The sequence below is a fragment of the Podarcis muralis genome, chromosome 3, assembly GCF_964188315.1.
Source record: "Podarcis muralis chromosome 3, rPodMur119.hap1.1, whole genome shotgun sequence".
Taxonomy (NCBI): Eukaryota; Metazoa; Chordata; class Lepidosauria; order Squamata; family Lacertidae; genus Podarcis; species Podarcis muralis.
Window position 1 is genome coordinate 61,963,706 of NC_135657.1, and position 27,517 is coordinate 61,991,222.

Consider the following 27,517-nt stretch of genomic DNA (forward strand, 5'->3'; position numbering starts at 1 on the left):
GCACCTTCCAGGGCTGGAAAAGGGTTAGTTTAACCTCTGGTTTGCTAGTAAAGCTGAATTACTTTGTCACAAAATTATGCATGTCTAGAAAGTGTCACCAACATGAAAAGTTTGGAAAACTCTGATGTGATGTATCACACTTGAAGTTTCATGAAGCTATATAATGTCCAGTTCTGATGAGCTATGTAAGTGTGCTACATAAACTATTCCATCTTCAGCTCAGATGATTTCTTGAAGAGGGAGTGGTATGGAGACAATGGAATCACTTCATCCTTTGACATTTTACTGAACTTTTAGAGGAAAACTTGCAGTTTCCTAAAGAAGAACCTGATAGCTTATCATGCAAGTCAAGGGGGAGGGAGATGGTTTCAGGGCCACTGAAAGAACGATTGTATAATTTCCATGTGCATTCAATGCCCATAATTCCTGATCTTTCTTATTTGGAGATCATAGCATGCTGGATTGCATTCTAGTTGTTGTTGTTTTTAGTCTATTTTGGATTCTTATTGTGCAGATAGCTTAAAATGCAATACATCTGCACAATTTTAACTGAGTAACAGCTAATATATCTGCTTCTAGAGGTAAGTGAAAAACCACTTACAGTGATCTAAATATTTTTTGGAACTAGCCTTAAGCCCATGAAGATGAATTAATAAATTTAAAGGGAAAGCTGTGCGTGCTTAATATATACCCAGCCGAATGCCTGCTACAGTAATTTGTTACATATAATAATTATCAGCCTATACATTCCACGCCTGTTTCCTCCTCTCGCATCAAGTATTGTTCACATTTGAAGTCTTTACACTGAATCAATCATGTATTTTGTGTAGAGAGGCATTTGGATTTTTTTCACATGTTGGCTATTTTATGCAAAGTTGTACCAATACCAGTTTCGCACACTCACCACCACATGTACATGATAAAATCATCCTGTGTGGGCATCATAATTTAGAAAACAAACAAGTGAATTGGGCATTATTATCATCATATGTCCATAGTATCTAGCATTGTCTGAAGAGAGATGGAAATTTCCCATTCGGAGATCCAGTTAACGAAGTTAAAGGGAGGGAGGGAGGAGCTCTGGCTTACAAGCATAAATCAATAGATGTGCACTATGAACTGAAAGCTCACTGAAAGTACTCAGATCATGCCAGCGGAGTCACAATGGCCGGCTCAAAGACTCACTTGATTTTGGAGAACTATATAGGAGGCCAGTTTATTCCTTGCTCCTCATATTTAGATTCCTATGACCCGTCTACAGGAGAAGTTTATTGCAAGGTGCCAGACAGTGGCAGAGAGGAGGTGAGTTCCTGCATAGATTCAACTCCTTTTTCATGGTATCAGGGTAATTGCCTGGACAATTAACAAAAATGGTTTGCAGCTGATTTTATTTGTTTAACTTTTCCCCAGTATAAAACTCATAGTGAAATTGCCTTAGGTTTTGTGTTATGCTGCTAAATATTTGCAGAGAATGTCTGTCTGGCATTGGTTAATGGTATTGGCTTGAAGCTTTAAAATCTTTGAATCAAAACTCCTTTCCACTAGCTGAAGCCCTCAATGTTCCTACCCAAGTTTAATGTACTTTCCCTTGAAGTTTCTTTTTCTTTTTCTCAATGAGCTGTTTCTCAAACTGGTAAGATGGAAGTGTATCCAATGACAAGGTGAACTGAGAAGGCAGTGAATTGCTTGTTACATGACTGTGTTCATGGCCTCTTACACCTAATGCATTATTCCTTAAGGCTTTGAAAAGAACTGAGTTAAATCAAAATAGCTATTTGTAATGACTGGAGTTGCAAAAAACAAACCCACATATCTGTTTTTTTTCAGTTTCACCTCAACCTTCAGCATTGCCAGTCTATCAAATATTTGCTAAGCACTGATAAGTAATGGTTGAAGTGTAACTAGCTGGGTTTGCTAAAGTTTAAACTTGCTCCCTGAAGCTTTGTGCTTTCCTAGTTTGCTTCTGTATGTAAACAGAAGGGGTGATTTTATATTTGACCAATTATGTTTAGAGAAGAACTTCAAGTAGCCACTTGCATTGACCTGTGGTCCAGCCTTCCCTAAGGCTGTGTCCTCCAGATGTATGTGCACTTACATAGATTGAGATAGAGGTGTTTGTGTACTCCTTAGGGAAAAAAACTTGCAGTGGGCTCCATTTTTATTTCAAGGCTTGGTAACTGCTGTGGAGCACTCTTGTAATCTTTGCTGTAACATCTAAGAGCATTCCTCATGCGGATCAGGGGCCCCCCTTTCTGCATTTCCCTGCCAGCGACAGTCAGTGATGAGACTGGGAAAATGCGCAACCTGCTGGCTTCTGTCTGTGTGATGACTGGTCCTAAACCAAGGGTGGGGATCCTATGGTTCCCCAGATGATGATAGACTCCAACTCCTATGAACTCTAACCACTGGCCAGACTGGACTGAGACTTCATGGTAATTGGTGTTCAACAACATCTGGAAGATAACATTTCCTCACCCAAACATCATGACAGGGTTGGTGAGAGTTTGACAACAGCTTTTGGCAAATGTGTAAACTTGACTTTTAGATGACTGTTCAGACCGGCCTGCTGCTTTTTCAGTGCTTGTGTTTTTCATCCACACCAGTGGGTCATTGGTGCTCCTCATATCCATTGAAACCAGATGGGTCTCTGTTGTTCCTGGCTGCTGCTTAGCACAGGAGTTGCTAATCTTTTGGGGCCCATAAGCACATATGCGAACTGGAGAAATGGCTGGTTTCTTGCTATTACCCTTAAAACGAAAGCTCAACAGTGCCACCTAATGTAATAAATTGGAAGATGACATACAGATGGAAGAGTATTGTTCCTAGACAGGGCTAACACAGTCTTCTCCAACTTCGGGTCCCCAGTTAACAAGTCCCATCATTCCCAGCCAGCATGGCCAGTGTCTGACGATGGTGCAAGTTATAGACCCAACAACATTTGTAGATCTAACGTTGGGCAAGTCAAGCGATAGTCTTGGCAATAGCTTAACTTCTGCTTCTAAAGAAGAGGTGCCTGTCTCACAGCTGCCCAGAAGATAAGTCTAATAGTAGTAGTAGTGCCCATCTGACTGGGTTGCCCCAGCCACTCTTGTGTGGCTCTCATCAAACATAGAGCACAATACAGCATCACACACTAAAACCTTCTCTGAACAGTTGTGATAACTGCTGATTCTGAACACTACTCTCATACATGGCTGGTGGCTGTGGTTGACCTAGGTAGCTAAGAAGCAATCTATATATGCTCCAGAGTAGGGGTGCAATATCTGTGGTCCTCCTGATGTTGTTGGACTCCCAACTCCCATCGTCTATGGCCATTGGCCATGCTAGTTGGGACTGATAAAAATCGAAACTCAACAACATCTGAAGGGCCACTCATTCCACATCCCTGCTCTAGAGCCTATTTTTAATACTTATTAATTTCCCCTGTGTATTTCTGCTATGGTTTTCTACTTGGAATGGTGCCCTGGCTTGAAGTGAGTCATGGAAAGGGTGATACAATAAATACATAGGAAGCTGCCTTATGCAGAGTCAAATTATTGATCTTCCTAGCTCAGTATGTCTATACTGACTGTCTGGGTTCCAGATTGGAGTCCATCCCAGCCCTACCTGGAGATGCCAAGGAGTGAACATGGGACCTTCTACATGCAAAACAGGAGCTTTGCCACGAAGCAATTTCCCCTCCTTTCCTCATAATTTCTGTTAACATACACTGTGTGTTTTGGTTTTGCTGAACACTACCCAAACTGCATGCATTCATTGTCTTTTTAAGGTTGAGGCAGCTGTCATTGCTGCCCAAAATGCTTTCCCAGGCTGGTCGGCCAAAAGCCCCCAGGAAAGGTCAAAAATAATGAGCAAGTTGGCAGACCTTATTGAAGAAGATCTGGAGTCATTTGCTCAAGCAGAATCAAAGGATCAAGGTAAAGACAGAAGCCTGTTTGGGCTGCGCTTCCAAGTGGTAATAGGGTGAAGGAAATGGTGTTCTCTTTGAGTTTTCACCTTCCTATGTGCTCTTCGTTTTGCATAATCAATACGTAATACTTGAATGCCTCATCAAGTACAAGTGCATGCTTCCCTGCACATTTCTGTAAACTGCTTGCAACTTGTAGTGGTTGCAGTGGGGCACTGGCTATGAAATCTGGGCAATTAATTCCTTGCTTAAATAACAAAAGCGTCATCGTATTTGTTAACTGGTTCTCTGTTTCAGGGAAAACCATTACATTTGCTAGAATGGTGGACATCCCCCGATCTGTATACAATTTCCGTTTCTTTTCATCATCCATCCTTCACCAGACAGCAGAATGTACACAAATGGACCATGTGGGCTGTATGCATTATACTGAGAGAACACCTGTGGGAATTGGTAAGGCCTATTATGGAGCGTGCTGTTTGCACACGGCCCAGCAGTGCTCAGTTGTGACCCTGACACCTTTGTTAGGATCTCTTGCGGCCTGAGCCCACTCCAGAATTTACCACCTCAAAGGTTAACGAGGACAACACGAGGAAGGCCCATAGCTCAATGGTCTGAATAAAGTATTTCAGATAACGTAACAAAATAAATCACATTCCAATCTACATCAAGTGATGTCCCAGAATATGTCTACAATTTCCATCCCTTGTTTCTTTGTTTTTACAGTTTTGCACACCATAGATTTTACAACAAAACACAACATCCCATAACCTTCAATGGAGTATGAAGGTTTTGTAAATGGGAAGAGCAGATAAATTTCACATTTTCACATTTTAAATACAAGCTTTTAATCCCACATTCTGATAAAACGTAACCTACTTTAATTCTACTGTTTTGTAAAATGTGCTTTCTGTTTATGGAATTCCACAGATATGCCACTAGGTGTCACAATTTTACTTCAGAATTTTAAAATGTTATTATTGCTGCTGCTACTACTACTACTACTATGCCTCAACAAGGTGTTCTCAGCATTATACCTCAACATCCCGGTGTATTGGACAGCTCCTTCCTATGCAAGCTTTGTGGACTCCAGTATATTAAAAATATTAACGTTTGCTGGATCAATCTCAATTTCAAATCTCTGTGTAATTAAGCATTTGCAAGCAACAATGTGTTAACGGAAAAATCCGAGGGCTCTCTTGGACAAAAACAAAGACACCAACCAAGATAACTTGGAGCAAAACAGCAGCCTGTAGGCTTGGCCTTTATTGAGCTGATGCATCAGGGTGTTCCCCTCACTTGCAGGAGAGAGGAAAGACCCAGAAAAATAGTGTGCAAGGTCTTATAAAAACTTTTGAAATTCCCCTCCTCTAGGTCAAGCCCACCCCCAGAAACATCATGCATATATTACAGAAAGGAGGGGTTGAGGGAGGAGTTGGTGGTAACCTGAGTGTCTTGTCACCTGGCTGGTTCCTCCTCTCCCCCCTCCCCATGAGTCACTTCCAGGAGACAAAGGGGAGTTTGCAGTTTCCTGCCCCCTGAGGGAAGATCTGATCATTGTCCTTTGTTTCAGTCCATGCTGAATCCACTCCCATATGCAAGTTCTTTGTGATTTTGATTGTCTTCTGTCTGGGATCATCTGGGCAGGGCTCCTGCAGATGTGCTGGGATGTGCTGGGATGGTGGAGGGATTATGGCTGACCAGGAATAAGTCACCCCCCTTTGTTAGTTCTTGTCATATGGAGTAAAATAAAAATGGAACAGTGCAAATCCGATGTATGGTTGATTTTCTATGAATTTATAACAGAAATGTGGCGTATGTAGTGTGTGAGTGTGTGTTTGTGTGAAGTTTGTACAAGCAGAATGATTGGGGTGGGGGGGTTCCTGCTACAGTCCCCCCCTTCGGAGATAAGATTGCAAAGGTGGCTACTTTGCAATCCTTTTCTCCGCACAATTTAAGGTGGTAAATATTAACCTGCTATTCTCCGTGTGTCCATGTGAACGTGAAAGGGACTTGGATGTCATGCTTCTTAAGGATATTTGCATAGAAATATAATGGTGTAACAGTGCACATAGTTAGACATAGGATATCATGTAAAATTAATATTTTGTTGCTCAGTTACTTGTGGCATTCTAGTACCTTGGAAGAGATATTTTCTCAATAGTGGCGTATGCTTTACATTTAGCAGGAAGGTCCACTGATGACTGAAAAATGCAGTTTGCTTTGTCCCCCGCCATTTTTGTGTTCTCAGGTGTCAAGGTAGCTCTTCTATGGTCTCACACCAGCATGGTGTCACAGCAGTGGCAATCCCTGGTGAATCCACTTAGGGCTTTCATATCAACCATGTTGTCTGGCACTCACCACAGCTGGCACAGGTTTGGGCACGTCCTGAGGGAAATGTCTTCGCCTTGGCCAGTCTATGGGATTTTTTATTATAGGCTGTGGTCTTGCACTCATGGGAAGTTGCTCACTTGCACTTAAAGGACCAAAAGCTAATTGCAGCCTGGATACACTTGCCCAATTCAAACTGAGTCCAATTTGAATTTATCTTGCCCCATGGTTCTCAACTTTTCAAACCAATCTGTTAAAACAAACCCATTCTTAAAGGGCACTTGTCCAAATAAGTCAATTTAACTCTATAAGGGATTATTCCTACTAAACCAAAGCATATCCACCTTCATGTATCTTAGAAGCTTCTCATTAGTAAAGCGAGTTTTAGCACATTTTTTAAATGGGTAGGGAAGGTTGGCATAGTGCCAGGTGGAACAACGAAATATGGTTATAAATTTATCTAATTCTAAACATTGGACTACATAATAGCCTGGTCTCTTAAAAGGCATAAAATGTATGAGAATCCTCCACTGGGTTGTAAGGAATAAGACATTAAACATAAAAACAATTATACAGAAAAATAGGCCCAAAAATAGCCCCCCCCCCCTTTGTGGAAATCACACTGTCAGACACATTTCAACATTCCTACATAATAACACATAATACAAAACAAACTAATTAAATATCAGTTGCATATCTTGACACAATTGTGATCTTTTACGTATGTATCTTTTGAATCCTGGAGCACAGAGGCTTGAGTTTCAAAAGTGAGAAAATGTCCTTGCAATTCAACTCCTCCCCCCTTTGTCAGCCCCACTTCCCCTTTGAAAGAAATTGCTGTGGCCACTTTGAGAACTTTGGCGTCTGTCGTTGCTGCTGCAGGTAATAGTCTTGTGGTGGCGAAGCTTTTCATTGGATCTGTAGTAGCACATCTGTAGAAGTGATATCCTGTAAGGGGCAGGGTTTTGGAGACTTAAAAGACAAGAGTTAGAAAAGAAGGGGCAAAAGCCCCCTCCCCAAGAAAATCTCCTTGAGTTATTAGCTGCAAATAATAAAATCTTAGCATGTTAAGCATTTTACTCATTTTAATATTATTATCACATTTCCATATAATTACTGTTATTATCTGCTAAGTTTGTTTGCTTTCCTTCATTTAGTTTTTTTCTTCTCCATATTATTAAATAAAAAATTACTCCACGTGTAGAGAAAGAGAACTGTAAAAAAAATACAAGAAAGTTTAAAAAATAAAAAGAAAGCAAAAAATTAGATTACCATTCAGATGAAAACGAACTTGACACAAAGACATCAGATTCAGAAAATAATTATTATTAAATAATACAAAGATTTTATCAAAACCACAGATTTCTACTGGACTAAAAAAATGGGAAAACAATGGAAAAAGGCTTCAAATTCAGCATGTGCTATCTGATAAGTAGAACTTGATGAAAATGACTTTCAACATGTGATGGACATGTCCCCAAAGTAAGACACACACACACACACGCACACACACACACACACACACACACACACACAATGACCTATGAGGAACCAAAAATAAATAAATGCTAAGACACACAATTTGTGTGTTTTTTTGTTTTGTTTTTTTTTGTTTTTAACCTGAAGTCACCTGAAGTAACTTGTTTTGGCATTCTAACAACCCAATGAAAAAATGATTAATAAATGAAAAACAGATTATTTGTAACCTAAAAAAGTGTCAGAGATAGAGGAAAATCAACTAATATAGCAGGGATTCAGACTTGTTTTGCTGAACAGAAAAAAGTGACTGTTTGGCTTTAAGGGAAGAAAGACAAAAGAAATACAAATGCAATTACTTTTATAGAGTATTTAAATCACTGTTTGCATCCCCTCATTATCATTTGTGCTGTGGGAGAAAAGAAGGGACAAACACTTTGTTAATGGGGTTCACATATCCTGTTAAAAGGGGAAATTATTTCATGTGAGAAGTCTGTCAGGAAATGCTGTTCCTAAAATGCATAGGCATATACACACACAAAAAAAAACTGTTATAAAATTTAAATCCCATTGGGGAGGCAAACTACTCAAGAGAGGAACTCACAGTGGGAGTGTTATAAAATTTAAATCCCATTGGGGAGGCAAACTACTCAAGAGAGGGGGAACTCACAGTGGGAGTGCTTTGATATTTACCTGTGAAAAGAAATCGGCATGTCAAGACCTGAAACCTGGCAACCTTTTGACCCTTGATGGTCCAGTACCCAACCCCTTTGTCTTAATTAGCCCCTGGAGCAAAAGACACATCAAGGATGATCTCCCCCAATGGTTCCAAGTTCTTTTCATAAGGAAATTTGGATAAGCTTCTCCCTGCAGGCAAGCTCTCAAAACCTCCTCTCTCCACCCTACAGTTCCCCCTCCTTCCTCTCTCTCTCTTTTTTTTTTGACTGATCTAGCCTCTGTGTATGTGCAGAGTTAATGTCTCAGCAAACCTTTTATACTATTGAAAATGTTGCATCCTTTGGCTAAATTACCATTTGAATAAGGGAAGGAAAGGGTAAGGAGTAGATTTTAAAAATAGGGTTAGATTTTAAAACAAAAAGGAGAAACTCAGCAATTCAAGTATTCACCAAAGCTAGCAATTGCAGCCCAAGCAAAGGACTGCTTCCTTTATGTACAGGAAAGGGCTAATATCCGTCTGGTATTCACCAAAGCTAGCAATTGCAGCCCAAGCAAAGGACTGCTTCCTTTATGTACAGGAAAGGGCTAATATCCCTCTGGCTATTCGCGGAACAATGCCACGCCCTTATATATGGGGAAAATGGCCAGAGAGTCAGAATTCATAGGATTTTATTAATATTATTATTATTATTTTAAATATTCTCAGTCATTTCAGCCTCACCATTTGCAGACAAATTCTTTCCTGCCCTTTATTTACAGGATTGGTCAAGGCCCCCATATGTATTTGTATGTGCTTAAACTTTGAATTGACTCTGAAGTCTGATTCCCCCCCTAATGATAAACACTGTAATCAGCTTGATATTACCAGTTGTGCTTCAAAACATCACAGCTTCACCTCTCACCTTTTAAGACTAAAGAGCAAAACTAGGCTGAATTTCAACTCCATCAGCACGCCAGAATTTAAGAATTACCCTCCAATGCTTGCAGACACATGTTCCTTCCACACAGCCACAAATTGGGAGAGTTGAAAGAGACCCTGGGGTCATCTAGTCCAACCCTCCAAATATAGAGTTCACAGCAAGATTTCACAGCAGGATTTGTACTATCAAAGAGACATACACATTTAAGTACAGATTTACAACTGGGAAAGGAAACATCTATGCTCCTATCATGTACTAAGGAAGAGGAAAATAAAAGTACCCAACTTTACACAGAACCCCTTTTAGCAGATCTTGAGATAGTTTGAGTGAGTTTGCTTCCTTAGACTAAAGAATGCAAGTTCTTAGAGAAATTATCTTTAAAGGAAGATTGAAGTGAACATTTTTCCTAAGATAGGGAGAGGATCTCTTATAAAGCAAAGTTAATTCAATTGATATAACCACTCACAAATAATTAAAACAGCCATAGATTTGATTTAAAGGGAACACAAAAGTGAATAGGAAAGTGAGATGCAGGGTACCTTGGGAAAGATTGCTTCCCCCTCTTTGCAGTTTCCTTTAAAGGAAGCTTACTCGGGAGTAAATTTACCTGGCACAGAAGTAAGAAGGGAGGAAAAAACTGAAACAGATAGAATGAAACAAGAGGGGGCATTTTCTGAGAAAAGAGGCCAGGAAGTCTTATAGAGACTGATATTTGGACTGGACTCATAGAATTTTGCTGGCCATGGAAGCCTCTACATTTAATAACAATTTTCTTAGAAAGAACACCATCCTTTCATAGGCATGTGCTTAATGAAATACATACACTGCATTTTAGCTTGAGAGAGCAGTTGGCTCAACTAGGCTTTTGCAGCAGAAACATTAGTGTGTTTTTTTTTCCACAGCACATTTCAAAATACTGAAACAAAAGACTGGAACACGGATGTAGACTCACAAACTCAAAAGTTACAACAAAACATCATTTACCACTAGACTTAAAATCACCCTCCTCTTTTAAACTAGTGGAAGGAGGGGAGGTAATCCTCCTTTCAGAACACAGGTAGCATGTATACAGGATTTTACCACTTGGGAGGAAAACTCTTTTTTTAGAGCTTTTCTTAAATAACAAACATTTGCACACTTCATATGTGAATACAAATGCTTGGAATATTCCTAAATCCTTGAGTACATCTCTTATTCATTTATTATTATTATTTTAATAACTAAGATCTCTACTGCGTGGGCTCTCAAGCTGGGCTGTTATTATATCTACTGCCTTCTGAGCACCATTAAGTTTTCGTTTTATGTTCTAGCTTTAGGTCATAGTTTAACAACACAAATTTGATGTTTTCAGCTCTCCCTATGGGTTCACACCCTGATTTTGTTGAAGGATCCCTGAGGTGGCTGCTGTGCCCTGGGTTCCAGGTGGTGAGCTTAGCCACCCACTAAAAGTTACAACGGTCTCATACTTTGTACTTGAAAGACCATTTTGCCCCTTTATTTTATTTTTTCCCAATTGGAGATGACAAGCTGGAGGGGCATATTAGAATCCTCTGTGGGGCAAAAAGGCTTCATGGAAGCTTTGTTGCCAGGAGGAGTCCAGCTAGGGTGTTTTAGTGAGCTCCCATTCTCTCATATGTTATTATTGGGCTTTTTTTCATTAACGAAGTACGCTAAAGACAGAAAGAGTGGAAACACACACACAAGGGAGGAGGGACAATGGGGAAGAAAGGGGGGGCAGATAAAAGATCCTTTCAGTACTCAAAGTACCCTTGACTAACACAATTCCTTATCTATCTATAAACCACAAATTAATTTCTGGAAATCTCAAACCTGAACCTGAAACAAACCACGGGTCCCTCTGCCCGGAAACTCAAAACCACGGGTCCCTCTGCCCGGAAACTCAAACCACGGGTCCCTCTGCCCGGAAACTCAAACCACGGGTCTCTCTGCCCGGAATTCCTTTACCTCAGCGCTGTTCACAAGACTAATCCTAGTGTGGGGCCCCAATTTCCCCCTCTACCCTCCACGACAGCCTCCTGCCTAGCCTTTGAGACTAAGTTTGGAGTCCCCTACTGAACGCCTGCGCAATGCAGTGCCAGATCGGGGTCCCAGAAAATGAGAGTTTGGAAAGGAAACAAACGACCTTGCGTTCTCACGTACCCGGGTCATCCCTAACAAAGGTCTCCGGGCAGGAGGGGCGGCTTCATTTGCATAATTAGACGAGAAAAGAGAGAGAGAGAGAGAAAAAAATGCTTGGTTGGACGCCTCTGGACGACTCCGAGAGAGGGACGTCAGAGAAAAAACAAAAGAGCCACGCTTCCCCGGACTCAATTCCAAGACGGGAAACGGGGGAGAAAAGGACAGATAGATTAAGACGTACCCAGACGACTCCGAGGGGTAACGCCGGAAAACAGTAAAAGTACCACAATTTCCCCGGACACGTTCCGCGTAAGAAATTGAGGGGAGAGACAGAGAAAGGTTTTGACGTTCCTAGACGACTCCGAGGGGTAACGCCAGACAGTAAAGTTCCGCGATCTCCCTGGCCACTTTCCGAAAGGGGAGAATCGGGGTAGAAAAGGACAGAATTTAAACGTACCCGGCCGACTCCGAGGGGCTACGTAAGAAATGAAAGAAGGAAAGTCTGGCTGTCGTGGGGACACTGCTTCTCCAACCCCCCTCCCAATGTGTTTTACTTCAAACCATACTCACGTTTGAAGATGTCCCCCGCAGATCCCGGGATCCTTTTCTTTTAGCCGGCTTGACCTCGCCTTTGCTCCCCTGGTTGAGCTTTTGGTGACGATTGATTACCGCCCGCAAAGAGGAGGCAGGGAGAGGAAGAAGGATCCCTGGGCTAAGGTTGCCCAGTGGCGCCTGATCCCCTCTATCTCCCTCCTCACCTCTGCAGGAGAACCAAGTGTCCCTGAGAATGGTCGCCAACTGTTAACGGAAAAATCCGAGGGCTCTCTTGGACAAAAACAAAGACACCAACCAAGATAACTTGGAGCAAAACAGCAGCCTGTAGGCTTGGCCTTTATTGAGCTGATGCATCAGGGTGTTCCCCTCACTTGCAGGAGAGAGGAAAGACCCAGAAAAATAGTGTGCAAGGTCTTATAAAAACTTTTGAAATTCCCCTCCTCTAGGTCAAGCCCACCCCCAGAAACATCATGCATATATTACAGAAAGGAGGGGTTGAGGGAGGAGTTGGTGGTAACCTGAGTGTCTTGTCACCTGGCTGGTTCCTCCTCTCCCCCCTCCCCATGAGTCACTTCCAGGAGACAAAGGGGAGTTTGCAGTTTCCTGCCCCCTGAGGGAAGATCTGATCATTGTCCTTTGTTTCAGTCCATGCTGAATCCACTCCCATATGCAAGTTCTTTGTGATTTTGATTGTCTTCTGTCTGGGATCATCTGGGCAGGGCTCCTGCAGATGTGCTGGGATGTGCTGGGATGGTGGAGGGATTATGGCTGACCAGGAATAAGTCACCCCCCTTTGTTAGTTCTTGTCATATGGAGTAAAATAAAAATGGAACAGTGCAAATCCGATGTATGGTTGATTTTCTATGAATTTATAACAGAAATGTGGCGTATGTAGTGTGTGAGTGTGTGTTTGTGTGAAGTTTGTACAAGCAGAATGATTGGGGTGGGGGGGTTCCTGCTACAAATGAAAAGTTTAGCTTTCTGTAAGGACCCAGTGATTCCCTCCAACAGTTTAGGAGGTGCCGAAGCACACAAAGCAAGTATGCCATAAATAGACACCAGCAAATGTTTCAATCGCAGCTATTGCCACTCTGCACTAGTCAGTAATTGATATTTAAGTTGTAAAACAGGAGATAACAAAAATTCTTCATCTGAGCCTCTCAGCCGGTTATATATACATATACATATACATATACATATACATATACATATACATATACATATACATATACGTGTACGTGTACGTGTATGTGTATGTGTATGTGTATGTGTATATATATATGTATATATGCTTTCGTAGATTTTCACGGGTACAGGAATGCAGGTTTTGGTGTCCTCGGGTGTCTTCCCGTGTAAAAGATGGGGTGTCTAGGCACCCCATCTTTTACACGGGAAGACACCCGAGGACACCAAAACCTGCATATGTATATATATATATATATATATATATATCCCACATTCAGTCAAATCCTTCCACACAAAAAAGTCTGCCTCTCGATCTTCAAATCTGGACTGCCCTATAAAGTTTGTTTAGTGTGAGCATATGGGTCAAATTTTAACTGGCAGCATATGCTGCCTCTTTCTCTTTGCTAAAATGGTCTGGTCTTGGAAGTCATAACGCTTTTTGCTTACCTTGGATGGAGGACAGAGAGGGGTGTAGCCGACTGCACGAAGGCAAGAGTCACACTGCTCTGCCAAGGTAGGATGGCTCAGTCGGTAGAGCATGCGATCCTTAATCTCGGGATCATGGCTTTCAGACCCACCTTGGGCAAAATATCCTGCATTGCAGGGGACTGAACTAGATGATCCTCATGGTCCATTCCATCTCTACAATTCTATGATTCTAAAGATGGTTGGATGGTGTTCTTGAAGCTACCAGCATGAGTCTGACCAAACTGCGGGAGGCAGTGGAAGACAGGAGTGCCTGGCGTGCTCTGGTCCATGGGGTCACGAAGAGTCGGACACGACTAAACGACTAAACAACAACAACAAAACACACTTTTCCTACTGGCCCCACCCACCACAGGCTTGTGTCCTCTGGATAGTTGCGCAGAAGGAAATATGACCCTCTGGCTGAAAAATTTTGCCCTCCCCCTACACAGATGAATATTTCCTCTGTAGGCTAGCAGCCAGAATGGGTCCTTGAGGGTAGAGTAGAAGGGAAAACAGTTGAAGCGCATGCAGTGTTCCCAAGCTGGGTATTGGGGAAATCTCAACTTTTGTCAAAATGTCAAGACTCCCGTTTTAAACCAATTTATTTTGTTCCTCTCCTTTAAAATAACAATAAAAATAAAGCTGGCTTAATTAGTCCTTGGAATTTGCCACTTTACTTGCTGACCTGGAAAATTGCGCCGGCTATTGCATGTGGAAACACTGTCATTGCCAAACCCAGTGAGATGACATCTGCTACTGCTTGGATGATGTGCAAGCTTCTCAATAAAGCAGGTAATTCCCCAAATGATGTATTAGTATAGGGGTGTCATATTTTCTGTAAATCAATCTGTAAAGTGTCAATACAGTGGTACCTCGGGTTACAGGCGCTTCAGGTTACAAACTCTGCTAACCCAGAAATAGTACCTCAGGTTAAGAACTTTGCTTCAGGATGAGAACAGAAATCGTGCTCCGGCGGCACGGCGGCAGCAGGAGGCCCCATTAGTTAAAGTGGTACGTCAGGTTAAGAACAGTTTCAGGTTAAAAACAGACCCCCAGAACGAATTAAGTTCTTAACCCGAGGTACCACTGTATAGTAATAAAATAGTTGACACATTTGCATCCAAATGTGTATATATTGCTATAGGATGCAGGGTAGTCTTTAAAGCAGCATGATACCACGTTTACAAAGAGAAAGAGTGTTGATGTTTTCTTTATTGCTACCTGCAAGGTATTCCTCCAGGTGTGGTGAACATCATATTTGGGAGTGGTCCGAAAGCCGGAGATGCTCTAGTTTCCCATCCCAAGGTGTCATTGATTTCCTTCACGGGAAGCACTCTCACTGGCCAGCGCATCATTGAAAGGAGTGCTCCGTATTGTAAGAAGCTCTCTCTGGAGCTTGGAGGAAAAAATCCAGCTATCATCTTTGAGGATGCCAACTTAGATGAATGCGTCCCTACTACTGTAAGATCCAGCTTTGCGAATCAGGTATGGAAAATGGGCAACTCCCTGTCTCTTTTTATACTAAGTTCAATGCTTTGCTTTTGAAACTCCAAAAATGTGCATGCCCTCCCTAACAGAATTTTATCCTGAGGGGGTCATTTTGAATGCGGGAACTGATTTCTACAAGGCTATCCCACAAGGGACAAACTGAGTGGATACCGAGACATAAACATCAAGTGATAGGAATGAATAAGCAAATGTTAATCCTCTTGATTTATTATTGGCTAGTACTTTTTCAGCTTCCTCAGAGCATGTTCAGAGAAAATTTGAGTTCTGTTTGAGAATTCCCTCCTTGTCCATGTATGTGTTGATGCAAGTGCACAGATGGTGTTTCTGACACCCCGTGAGTGTTGGTATTATCTGGTGCCATGCGTATAATTCCACTTGCACATTGGGAACTGTTGTCTAGTTGCCATACCAAGCAAATGCATCTGAGATACTTGAGAATCTGAGGAACATATCAACAACAGCAAGAAGACGCCCACACCCTGATAGTCCTGTGGCAGGAGGCCACTTGGAGAAATCCCCCTACAGTAGAAGAGTGCTTGGGTATGATAGATGGCAATGAAACATGCATTAATTGCCACCTACACCCCCCTAAACCCCCCCTCATGTGTAGTGCTGTAGTGCCACTTGGAATCACATATACATGTAAGAGAGTACTTGGCAGAATTAGCAGTGGGAGGCAATGAAAAATTCATTCAGCTACAATCAAAAAGCTGGAGATGCCTCAGTAGAGAATATATGGTCACCAAGGAAGAATTGCTTGGTTGATTTGATTATTTGGTTGGGTAGTCAATTTACTGTTGATGCTTGGAGGAGGTGCAACGAGGGTCCCTTGGCTGCACACACAGTTCTGTAGAGCCTATATGCCATTGCAGTGCAAGTGAAACCTAGTTCTTAAATTCCACATTTAGAAACTTGCCAAGGTAAATATTATTGCAAGGTTTTGATTAATTATTTTTATGCCGTAGATCTGCATACACACACACACACACACACACACACACACACACACACACACATATTTAAAAAGCCGGGTTATAGAATATGATAGATAAGTGTGTCCCCCCCTCCTCACATACAGCATAAATTGTGCATTGATTTCACACAGCCCATCAGAGTTTTAACAAAATCTTCAATAAATGGTAAGGAATTTGCAGTGATCTCCTCACATGCACTGTTTGCTTTAGCTCCCTTGTCTGCTGAATGTTGGCTGTCCAGGTGCAGAAGCTTGTTAGTCATTAAGATCCAGAGGGATGGCATTTGTTAATTGAGCATCACAAATTGATCAGATCTGTTTTCCAAGTTGACTAATTGCAAACTTCAGTGGCGTCGCTGTTCAGTAATTATGCAGGAAGCACAGTGTGACATCAATCATATGACAGGCTTGTGTGGGTAATTTGCTCCAAATTTCCGCGCAGAAACGGTTAACACTTTTAAACATTCAGTTACTGCTTTGGAAACTGCAGCCCTCATCATCTCATTCACCCCATCCAGCGCTGTGGCCATATAAGCTGCATTCCCACTGTGGAAGGAATTGTGGATCCAGAATTGGCCTCCACAGTCACTTACAGACTCATTGTTAAGACTGTGTTCATGGAAGACCATCTTACCTGGCCACGAGTGATCACCAAAGATCTATTTCAAAAGGCTGTCCTCAGCTGATTCAAACATGAAACATCTGTTACTTGATATTCCTTCACTCAGTGGTGTCAGTCAAATGTCTGACGGCCTTTTCACACATGAGCTGGACATCACTGCTGTTGTGAACAGGCATGTGTGGTGGTGATGGGATGAATAATATTTGCAATGGGAATTGGAGAGGGTGAGGACCAGGACATCCCAGGGAGGGATTTTCCAGCAGAGAATCTGAGTGGGAGAGAGCACCTATCAATTCATCCCTGCAAATTCCTCCAAAAGATTACTGCCCCTGCCCCCAATCTGGGTCTGAAATTAGAAGTGAATTTGATTGTAGGGGGGGGGGGGAGTGTGTGTGTGTGTGTGTAGATTGACAGGAAATAATCAGTAGCTACAAGAGGAGTTAAATATCCCTTCTCATACCTAATTATTGTCCCTGTAAGTGACCTTCCTCCCTGTTATCTGGGCAAACATGGAGTTAGAAGCTCACATCTGTTAAGATAGCTAATGTCTATGTGGTACTAGGGGCAAACAATATAACCACATGCTGATATTTGCACTTGATGGAGTACTATATTTTTCGCTCTATAAGACGCACCAGACCACAAGATGCACCTAGTTTTTGGAGGAGGAAAACAAGAAAAAAAATATTCTGAATCCCAGAAGCCAGAACAGCAAGAGGGATCGCTGCGCAGTGAAAGCAGCAATCCCTCTTGCTGTTCTGGCTTCTGGGATAGCTGCACAGCCTGCATTCACTCCATAAGACGCACACATATTTCCCCTTACTTTTTAGGAGGGAAAAAGTGAGTCTTATAGAGCAAAAAATATGGTAATTCCAGGGCCTCAGGTAGCATGTGCTGGGGAATGGGGCACTTAGTAACCACACCTACTTTTGTGAACAGCTAAGATCTAGAATCAGTCTATATTGAAAGCAGAAGACAAGTATAAATGAATCTGGATTAAGACAAATCACATTTTTCATCCCTGACCAATGTTTTTTCTTCCCTCCTGCCTCTCCATCCTATTACTAGGGTGAAATATGTCTCTGCACCAGCAGAATCTTTGTTCAAAGAAACATTTGCAATGAATTCTTGAGAAGGTTTGTGGAAGCTGTCAAAAAGTGGAAAGTTGGAAACCCCTCAGATCCCACAATTGACCAGGGAGCACTGATAAGTAAAGAACATTTAGCAAAGGTAAAGAAAAAGAAAAACCAAGGTTGATTAAAGGTGAAGGTAAAGGTACCCCTGCCCGTACGGGCCAGTCTTGACAGACTGTAGGGTTGTGCGCTCATCTCACTCTATAGGCCAGGAGCCAGCGCTGTCTGCAGACACTTCCGGGTCACATGGCCAGCGTGACAAGCTATGTCTGGTGAGCCAGCGCAGCACACGGAAACGCTGTTTACCTTCCCGCTGGTAAGCGGTCCCTATTTATCTACTTGCACCCAGGGGTGCTTTCAAACTGCTAGGTTGGCAGGCGCTGGGACCGAACGACGGGAGCGCACCCTGCCGCGGGGATTCGAACCGCCGACCATGCGATTGGCAAGTCCTAGGCGCTGAGGTTTTACCCACAGCGCCACCCGCGCTGTTGATTATTTGTGATCAAATAAAGTGCTGTTTTTCTTTCTGGCTTGAGAAGAAGGGACCTCAGGATATGAAGAGAGTACTTTTTTCTCACCTCACTGTAAATTCACAGTCATTTTGGGTTGTGGAACAGGGCAGAACTTTTAGCTGATTTTGTTTTGTTTTTTTTATAATAAATTTTTATTAGTTTTCCATAAGTAAAGAAGAAACAAAGCAAAAACATAAACATAAACAAACACAAAATCGACTTCCCCATACCACCCCTTTTCTGCATTCTTGTTTCAAGATTTTTCAGCAACCCTCTGATAATAAACTTGATTATATTTCATAAATTTAACTTCTGTTAGTTATTAATACAACTGTAGTTCTTTATCTCTTATAACTCTGAGCCCCTAATTTTCCAAATTACAACAGTTTTTGAGATAAACTTTAAATTTGTTCCAATCTTCATCCACCGCCTCTTTCCCCCGGTCTCGAATTCTGCCAGTCATCTCTGCCAGTCCCATATAATCAATCACCTTCGTCTGCCATTCTTCCAACGTGGGTAAATCTTGCGTCTTCCAATACTTTGCTAGAAGAATTCTTGCTGCTGTAGTGGCATACATAAAAAATGTCCTATCCTTCTTTGGCACCATTTGGCCCACCATGCCCAAGAGAAAGGCTTCTGGTTTTTTAACAAAGGTTCTCTTCAGAACTTTTTTTATTTCATTATAGATCATTTCCCAGAAAGCCTTAATCTTCGGGCAGGTCCACCAAAGGTGATAGAAAGTTCCCTCCGTTTCATTACACTTCCAACACTTGTTGTTGGGCAAATGATAGATCTTTGCTAACTTAGCAGGAGTCATGTACCACCTGTAGATCATTTTCATAATGTTTTCTCTTAAGGCATTACATGCCGTAAATTTAACACCAGTGGTCCATAACTGCTCCCAGTCAGCAAGCTCAATGTCATGCCCAACATCCTGTGCCCATTTGATCATACTGGATTTCACCATTTCATCTTGAGTATTCCATTTCAACAGCAAGTTGTACATTCTTGACAAGTTTTTAGTATTGGGTTCTAACAGTTCTATTTCTAGTTTTGACTTCTCCACTTGGAAGCCTTTCTTTCTGTCCTGTTTGAATACTTCATTTATCTGTCGATAATGTAACCAATCTCTCACCTTAAACTTCAGTTTCTCAAAACTCTGCAATTTTACATTTTCACCATCTTGTTCTATAATTTCAGAATATTTAGGCCAATTAGAACCCATATTCAATTTTTTCACCTCTTTTGCTTCCATTGGTGACAGCCACCTGGGGGTTCTACTTTCAAACAGATCTTTATACCTTATCCAAACATTATACAAAGCTTTCCTCACCATATGGTTCTTAAAACCTTTATGCAATTTTACCTTGTCATACCATATATATGCATGCCAACCAAATCTGTTATCAAATCCTTCAAGATCCAAAATGTCTGTATTCTCGAGGAGCAGCCAATCTTTCAACCAGCAAAACGCTGCTGATTCATAGTAAAGTCTTAAGTCCGGCAGGGCAAAACCCCCTCTATCTTTTGCATCTGTTAATGTCTTAAATTTTATTCTTGGCTTTTTGCCCTGCCAAACAAACTTCGATATGTCTTTCTGCCACCTCTTGAAACAGTCCATCTTGTCTATTATTTGTAATGTCTGAAACAAAAATAACATTCTAGGCAATACATTCATTTTGATAACAGCAATTCTGCCTAACAAGGAAAGTTTCAGCCTTGACCATATGTCTAAATCTTTCTTAACTTCTGTCCAGCATTTATCATAATTGTCTTTAAAAAGATTCACATTTTTCGCTGTCAAATTCACCCCCAAGTACTTCACTTTTTTTGCTATCTCCAAACCTGTTTCATTCTGGAATGTCTCTTTTTCTTCATTTGTTAGATTTTTCTCCAAGACTTTAGTTTTTTGTTTGTTCAATTTAAATCCTGCAACTTGACCAAATATCTCGATCAGTTCTAAAACTCTTTTTGTACTAGTGTTTGGCTGCTGCAAAGTCAAAACTAGGTCATCTGCAAATGCCCTTAGTTTATACTCTCTCACTCCGACCACTTTTAGCTGATTTTGAGGCCCAGTATACCTTTCAAAATTTAAGTACTGCAGTTGTTAAAATTGCATGTATTGTCCGGGTGACAAGGAATTAAAACTGTTGCTTCCTCTTGTAAGCTTGTTTTCCAAACATGTTGACAGCAGGATTGAAAATAATATTTCCGATTTCCAAGAGCAAATATAAACTTTTAATGCTCCAAGGGTTTCTCCAGCATTGATTACTATCAACATTATTAGTTAAGTACTGTACCTGAAATCCCTAACAGCTCTCTTCAGGTGTTACTAAACAACATCCGCAAACAGATGCAGTGCAAATGAGTGCACTAGCTCCATGCTCTTCTAACACATGGAAGGTGACACTGTGAATCAGGGAGCCTTTTGTGTCTGTGGGGGCCCCTTGCATAACTAGGATTCTGACGCAAGAGCTTCAGGTTTTGGACTATCACCTTCCACAACTTTAGTAGGCGATAGAGGGAGGTGGAGCTAGGAAGCTTCTCCAAAAGCTGTACTGCCCCCGCCTCATGTGCTTGCTGTTGACATTTCAGTACAAATCACTTGGAAAAAGTCCCATACAGTGGTACTTCGGGTTAAGAACTTAATTCGTTCCGGAGGTCTGTTCTTAACCTGAAACTGTTCTTAACCTGAAGCACCACTTTAGCTAATGGGGCCTCCCACTGCCACCGCACAATTTCTGTTCTCATCTTGAAGCCAAGTTCTTAACCCGAGGTACTATTTCTGGGTTAGTGGAGTCTGTAACCTGAAGCGTATGTAACCCGAGGTACCACTGTATTTGGATTAGACTAGATTACTGCAATGCACTCTATGCGAGGCTTTCCTTGGGCCTGGTCCAGAAGGTCTACCTAGTGCAGAACACAGTGACTAGGATGCTGGTGGGGGCAGCTGACCAGCAGCGTGCGACACATCGGCTAAAGCACCTGCTCTGGTTTCCCATATGCTGCTGGGCCAGGTTGAAGGGCCTTGTGTTCCCCTGGACACCTTGAGTCCAGGCTGTCTTAAGCACTGCTTGAGCCCTTATACCCCAACCCAATCACTGGAGTCTGGAGGTGCACTGTTAGTTGTCCCCCTGACTGGCCTCAACCAGATGTCAGGGGCATTTAGTGCCAGTGGTCCCATGCTGTGGAACCATCTTCCAGCAGAGATTTGTCAGGCATCCTCACTTTTGACTTTCAGGAGCCTCCTGAAGACCTTTTTTTTTTTTTTACACCGAAAGGCCTTCAGAGCTGTTGAAACCTTTCACAACTACTACATTATGCTTTTAAGGTTTTCTAAAAGCATTTCTTTTGTGTGCACTGCCCTGATATTTTATGAGGGTGCTTTAGAAATACTTTTATACCTATAAATAAATAAAATATTTCTGTAGCCAATCTGTGGATAATCGGAAATTGCAACCCTTTCCGAAAATGATTTGTTGCTGTTGCTCCTAATAGGTAAAGAACTACGTCAAAAAAGCAGAGTCTGAAGGGGGTAAAATTCTCTGTGGAGAGGGGATCGATACTTTGACTCTTCCAACAAGAAACCGGAATGGGTATTTCATGCTTCCGACGGTCATTACTGAACTTGCCGATGACTCAAGTTGCATGCAGGATGAGATCTTTGGCCCTGTAACCTGCGTCACAGTGTTTGACACGGAAGAGGAAGTGATCAGGAGAGCGAATGGGGTCAAATATGGACTGGCAGCCACTGTCTGGTCAAGGGATGTGGGGCGGGTTCATCGCGTTGCTAAGAAACTCCAGTGTGGATTGGTGTGGACCAACTGCTGGCTTATCAGGGACTTGAATTTGCCCTTTGGCGGCATGAAAGCCTCAGGGGTAGGCAGAGAAGGAGCAAAGGATTCCTATGAGTTTTTCACTGAGGTGAAAACAATTACTATAAAACACAGTGAGATGCACTGATGAAAAATATTCCACATCAGAATAAACAAACACGGTGGTTTTTGCTGTGTCTGTCTTTGAAATAGATAATGAGACAGGTTTGCTTACAATGTGCCCTGAAAGCCATAATTTATACTGTAATTGCATTGATGGTATAAGTTCACTGGCTAGTTGTCTGCCTGCATGCTTCCCATGGAGAAAAGCAGGGGTGCAAGTTAAAAGCTTGTAGCTGGAATGTGGGTTCTTTTTAGGACCGAGTGCTTATTTTGGGGTGATGGGGTCTGCAAAATGCCTGTGCTTGCAGCTTCATACTCATCATACATTTAAAGCATGTTACTTCCCCCAAGAATCCTGGGAACAAAGCAACTTGTTAAGGGTGCTGCATACAGTACTGGAGCTCTGTGAGGGGTAAACTTCAGTTAGCTGTATACTTTGTGTTAAACAATGTGCTTTAAATGTATGGTGTGGATGAGGCCTGAGTGCCTTTGTCCCAGCTTTGCAAAAGTCTCTGCTCATATTAAGCCTGCCTTCACCTGGTCTGCTCCCTGAGTCATTTGGTTGGACAATAGGAAGATCCAAAGCTTCACATGGGCAGCTGGAGAACACCTCCAGGGTGCTGCTGCTGCTGCACCCACGGGTGCCAAGTTAGCAACTTCTAGCTTACTGAACATGACCAAAATTACAAATTCAAATGGAAATTCGAGAAATTATAACCTTATAACCTTTTCAAATGGAAATTCCTTCTGTGAGCTTTAGGAATAGGGAAAACAACGATTGTTTCAGATATAGCTTCCATTTACATCCATATGAGGGCAGCAGAGTGTGTTGTTTGTTCCCCCTTGTGAATTGCTTAGGTTTAATATATTTTTATGTACTACAGAAATACATTTCTTCTGTGATGCTTTTTTTTTTTTACCATTAATAAAATCACTCAAAATGGAACAAACCCATAAAGAAAAAAATATTCATTTTTTTAAAATGGAAAAAGGATTCAGTTGGAAGAAACCGTCCATGTTTTTGAGCTTTGGAGGGTAGAAAACTACCATAGTTTGACTGTATTTCACTGCCCATGGTGAAATCTTAGTGTTAAATTATGGAGAGTGGAAGGGATTCGCTATACTGGACCTACGAGATGCAGTCTGATAACTGTAAAGATCTTGTAGTTTTCCATTCCTGGGGCAATGGAATTTTTCAAAAACCTTCTTTGCTGCCAGCTGTCCTGTCTGGTGAAAGACATCATGTAGTCATCATGAGGATTTTGTTTAATCGTTTTTATGTAAGTCTGAAGAGTCAGCCCATCTGTTAAATCTTACAGATGGAAATCAACTTGGATCTGATTATTCCACTCCTGCTGGTTGACTTTCTCCTGCCCTCAGTCGAGACGTGTACGTCATCTTGCAACGATTTTAATTGGCTCTGGCCAGGCTGGGATGTTGCAGAATTTTCTCAGAATGATGCCAGCATTTTCTAGTACCTACAATCAAGCTAAAAAATCCCCAAAACAAACAACCACGGTCTCCCTAGGACATCATCATCATTATTTAAAGACTTAGATTAACAACATTTGAAGCATGCTTTTGGGGAAGACAGAGGTGGTTGTGATCATGGGTCTGTATTTGTGGCATGTTTGAGAACATTTGATTTTCCAAATTTCAACCAATTGATGTTCAAGACTTTCAGCAAAGCTACACAGAGAACTGTGATAAATACAAAATGCTCAGCTAGTATCTGTTGTAGCAACCAATCCTATTGCTTGTACCCCAAATATATGGTCTGAATTCATTGCAACAGATGTTAGTGCAGGTGCGCTCCAGATGCTGCGAATTCCATTTTGCATTATCTCTGACCATTGGCCATATTGACTGGAGCTCACTGGAATTGTAGTCCAAAACATTTGGAGGGCAGCAGGTAGGGGGATGATCTATTGAAACCAACAATCCTTGTGCGAATGTCCAGTGCAAAGATCGGAGATATGTTTTGTAGTGGTGTCCAACTGCAGATATTCCTCTTCACCCCTCTCTTTGTGCTTGTTGGGGATTTCACTCAGAAGTCACTCCACCCTACCTCTTGGAGTTTCAAGGTGAAGACTGCCTCCTCTACATTTTTTGGGTGGTGGTGGTGGTGGGGGATGCTTATCTCAGCTGCAACCAGCCTTACAGCTAACTGGATCCACATGACAAGCTCTGCTTTTCCAGTCAGGCAGACTTTCTAGAACTCTGAGTATGCCAGTTGTTATTGCACAGCCTTCTGCTGAATTCACAGTTCCGAGGCTTATGCAGTGCTTCCCCCCCAAAAAAAAATGTTTAGGGGTACTCTCATTTGGACGCAAGAAAACCACCGTTTTATAGTTCAAATTGGGGAAAATAAGTACAGTAAATGGACAAAAGTACAAAGAACATGCATTACCTCATATTACACAGCTGACAGCTCACAGTAACTTCCACATTGGCATGAGCTTGTGTACACTAACATCTTTCTGATTCCTCTGCAAAACACCACACATCCACATTCCACACTGCTTCACACATTAAACGCTCGCTTCCGTCTGAGGCTCAGGAAACACCGTGACAGGAAAAGAGGCCGCCATCAGGGGTAGCAACGGAACTGACGATTCACCGTGCTAGAGAAGAATTTTAAAATTTTTTGGTTTCTTCTCCCATTAGATTCACAAAATGTTTAGGGGTATGTGTACCCCTGCATCCCCCCCTGAAAAAAATCCCTGGGTTTAGGCATCCCAGCTATATGGCCCAGTCCAACAGGAAGAGGCATTGCTTTCCCCCCCAGCTGGAGCATGTTGGAGTGCAGCTTCAGCACTTATCAAGTGGGCGCCATTGCGGGCCAGTGCTCTGCCCACCCACTTCTTGCCTTTACGTATTTCTGAGAAGCCCCAAACGTACATTTCAAGTCAAAATGGAAGTTGGCCAGTGTGTGTGAGTCTATACTTTTAAAAAAAGATTTATGACTCCACCTAGCTCCTAGCCACTTCTAGCAGCGTTTGGTCAAGCTATGGGGAGGTGCCAGTTTGTATTTCCTATGTAGCGTTGGTTGGCTTTAAGCTTTCTAGCCAGGCCCCTACCCTGAAACCAGCTAGAGAGACAGTTTGCTGTAGTTTTCAGCACCTCTGCAGGTGGTTAATGTGGCTGTTGTCAAAACGGCATCTGTTCAGGGCTGCCCCATCTCTCCCAGTTGACTTACTGTAGCAACTTCATGTTGAGTTTTGCCACCTGTTTTTCATGGGGGGGGGAGCACTGGGAGGAGGGAATGCAAACACAAGCTGCTGCTGAATGTGCATGCAGAGCTGCAGGCTCCCCTCCCAAGAAATAACCATGCACCCCTCATTTGTGGGTTCATTTCTGCATCAAGACAACAAGTGCTGTGCTTCAGTTTCTATCCAGGTTTCACTGAACTCTCGTGACCGAGAGCGAAGACAAAAGTCATTACCTAGTCGTAAGTTAGAAATTAATTTAGGGTGTGAATAAAACTGAAAATTGGGTGTCAATTCAAATTAAATATTATGCAACAGCGAGGATAATGTTGAATCTTCTTTGGCTTAACACCAGTTTCTTAGAAGCCAAACCCTCCAGGATAACAGCATTCCTGTGTCTGGCTTTCCTGCCTCCTGCTGCTATAAAATTCTTGTTCTGAATAGCAAAGTTCATTGCCTAACACTTAGTTGAAAATATGATGCACTTATTTGGCAAACTCCCTAATGGTGATTATATTAACATAGCACGCAGCCTTAATGTTTATTTTTCTCTCCCAGCCAAATTAACTGACTGCGGCTTTCATCCTGGGCTAGAGCTGTCCTGACAAAATTCCCAACCTTGAGTTTGTCTGCAAAATTTTGAATTTCTGTTCTAATTCGATCCCCTGCCCATTTCATTTATTTATATTTATTAGTTGTTTCATTAGTTGTTTCATTAAAAACTCTCTAAGCAAGACTCAGATGCTAAACAGTCAATCAAAGAAATGAAAAAGACACACACTGGGGCATCATTTCACACACAAAGAGCAAAAACCTTTTGAACGGGGCACGGTTCCTTCAAGATTTCTGAAAACCATCAGAAAAAGTTGGAGCTTTTCTCTCTGTCTCTCAGCACATCCAGGCTGTCACTGTCTTTGGGTGGGATTCAACCCCACAGCCGCAGATTCAGGTTACATAATTAAAGTCAAGCAAAACCAGGCATTTCCCTCTGTTATCCTCTTTTCCACACATGAAGCAGCAACCATCAGTAGCTTCAATTGCCTTGTAAAAGCGTATCTTTTTGACCAGGCTTTCCCTGACTGAAAAGAGTGGATCCTCTTATCTGTTTTTATGACGTCTTCTGTGGTTTCTATGTTGCATTTTTGCATCCTCCCCTTCAAATGTTAAGCAGTTTAGGAATGCAAATAAACAAATGCATTCTGGAGGCTCACTAATAGAGGAGAGGGAACTGGGCTAGGGAAGCAGAGCCATTCTAATACTGCTGCTGCTTCTCATGGTTCTCACAGAATAAAGTTAGATTGCTTCAGAAGAGAGGGAACTGCTTTGCAATCCATAGTTACTGTTCTCCGGCTAATAATTTTTGATGCTCTTTTTCTTTCCCACGAGCAGAATGGGAAGAGCCTGCCTTTCTTGGTTGAAGTGGATCCCATAAATTCGCAAGCATTATAATGATAAGTCACCACCGACCACTGGGAGACATCTAAGCTCTGCTGTTTACACTTGCACACAAAAACGTTTCAAGTTTCAATGGAAAAATGCTGTATCATTATTGGTGAATGGCACACACATCTTTAATGATGTGGTGTCCCTGCATTGAACACAGAAGCAATGTCCTGATGGCCCTATTTCTGTGTGTTAATGTTGGGAACTGATGGGGGGTGGGTTGTACATGTCTATCAAAACTGAATTGTTAATCGGATTTTAAACCTTAATGGGTTTGTATCACTGGAAGCATTCCAGTGATGCAGTATGTGTTTAGAAACAGGTTTTTGGAGCATAACCTGTACTGGATATACAAATGTCTTGAAAGGTTTCTGGTGATATTTTCATCATACTGCTAATATACATGAAACCACATATTGTGACCTAGGCTTCTAAGGAATTATTCACTATTCCTCTTGTCCCATTGCTGCCCCCCCCCCCCCGGAAAACTGCTTTTCTGCACTCCATCGGAGCAAACAG

The 27,517-nt window shown here is 42.0% G+C and overlaps 1 protein-coding gene across 2 annotated transcripts; it reads left to right on the forward strand.

The window, feature by feature from the left end:
* The first annotated feature begins 1,122 nt into the window (after positions 1-1,122).
* On the forward strand, positions 1,123-22,887 carry ALDH8A1 (aldehyde dehydrogenase 8 family member A1). Of its 2 annotated transcripts, XM_028723483.2 has the most exons (7): positions 1,124-1,302; positions 3,770-3,917; positions 4,205-4,360; positions 14,302-14,451; positions 14,888-15,144; positions 17,832-17,993; positions 21,907-22,887. In XM_028723483.2, exons 1-7 carry the CDS (start codon positions 1,165-1,167, stop codon positions 22,369-22,371), a joined length of 1,476 nt encoding a protein of 491 aa, XP_028579316.2. In that variant the 5' UTR covers positions 1,124-1,164; the 3' UTR covers positions 22,372-22,887. The 2 variants fall into 2 exon arrangements, with proteins under 2 accessions (XP_077782096.1, XP_028579316.2); XM_077925970.1 differs by lacking the exon at positions 4,205-4,360 and having other exon boundaries at positions 1,123-1,302.
* The last annotated feature ends 4,630 nt before the right edge of the window (positions 22,888-27,517 follow it).

What these genes read in the sequence shown, in the direction of transcription:
- ALDH8A1 (XM_028723483.2), top strand. Translation starts at nt 1,165, where the DNA reads ATGGCCGGCTCAAAGACTCACTTGATTTTGGAGAACTATATAGGAGGC. An exon ending in GATCCAGCTTTGCGAATCAG is followed by an intron (nt 15,145 to 17,831) that starts GTATGGAAAATG and finishes TCCTATTACTAG; the next exon opens with GGTGAAATATGTCTCTGCAC. An exon ending in GTAAAGAACATTTAGCAAAG is followed by an intron (nt 17,994 to 21,906) that starts GTAAAGAAAAAG and finishes TGCTCCTAATAG; the next exon opens with GTAAAGAACTACGTCAAAAA.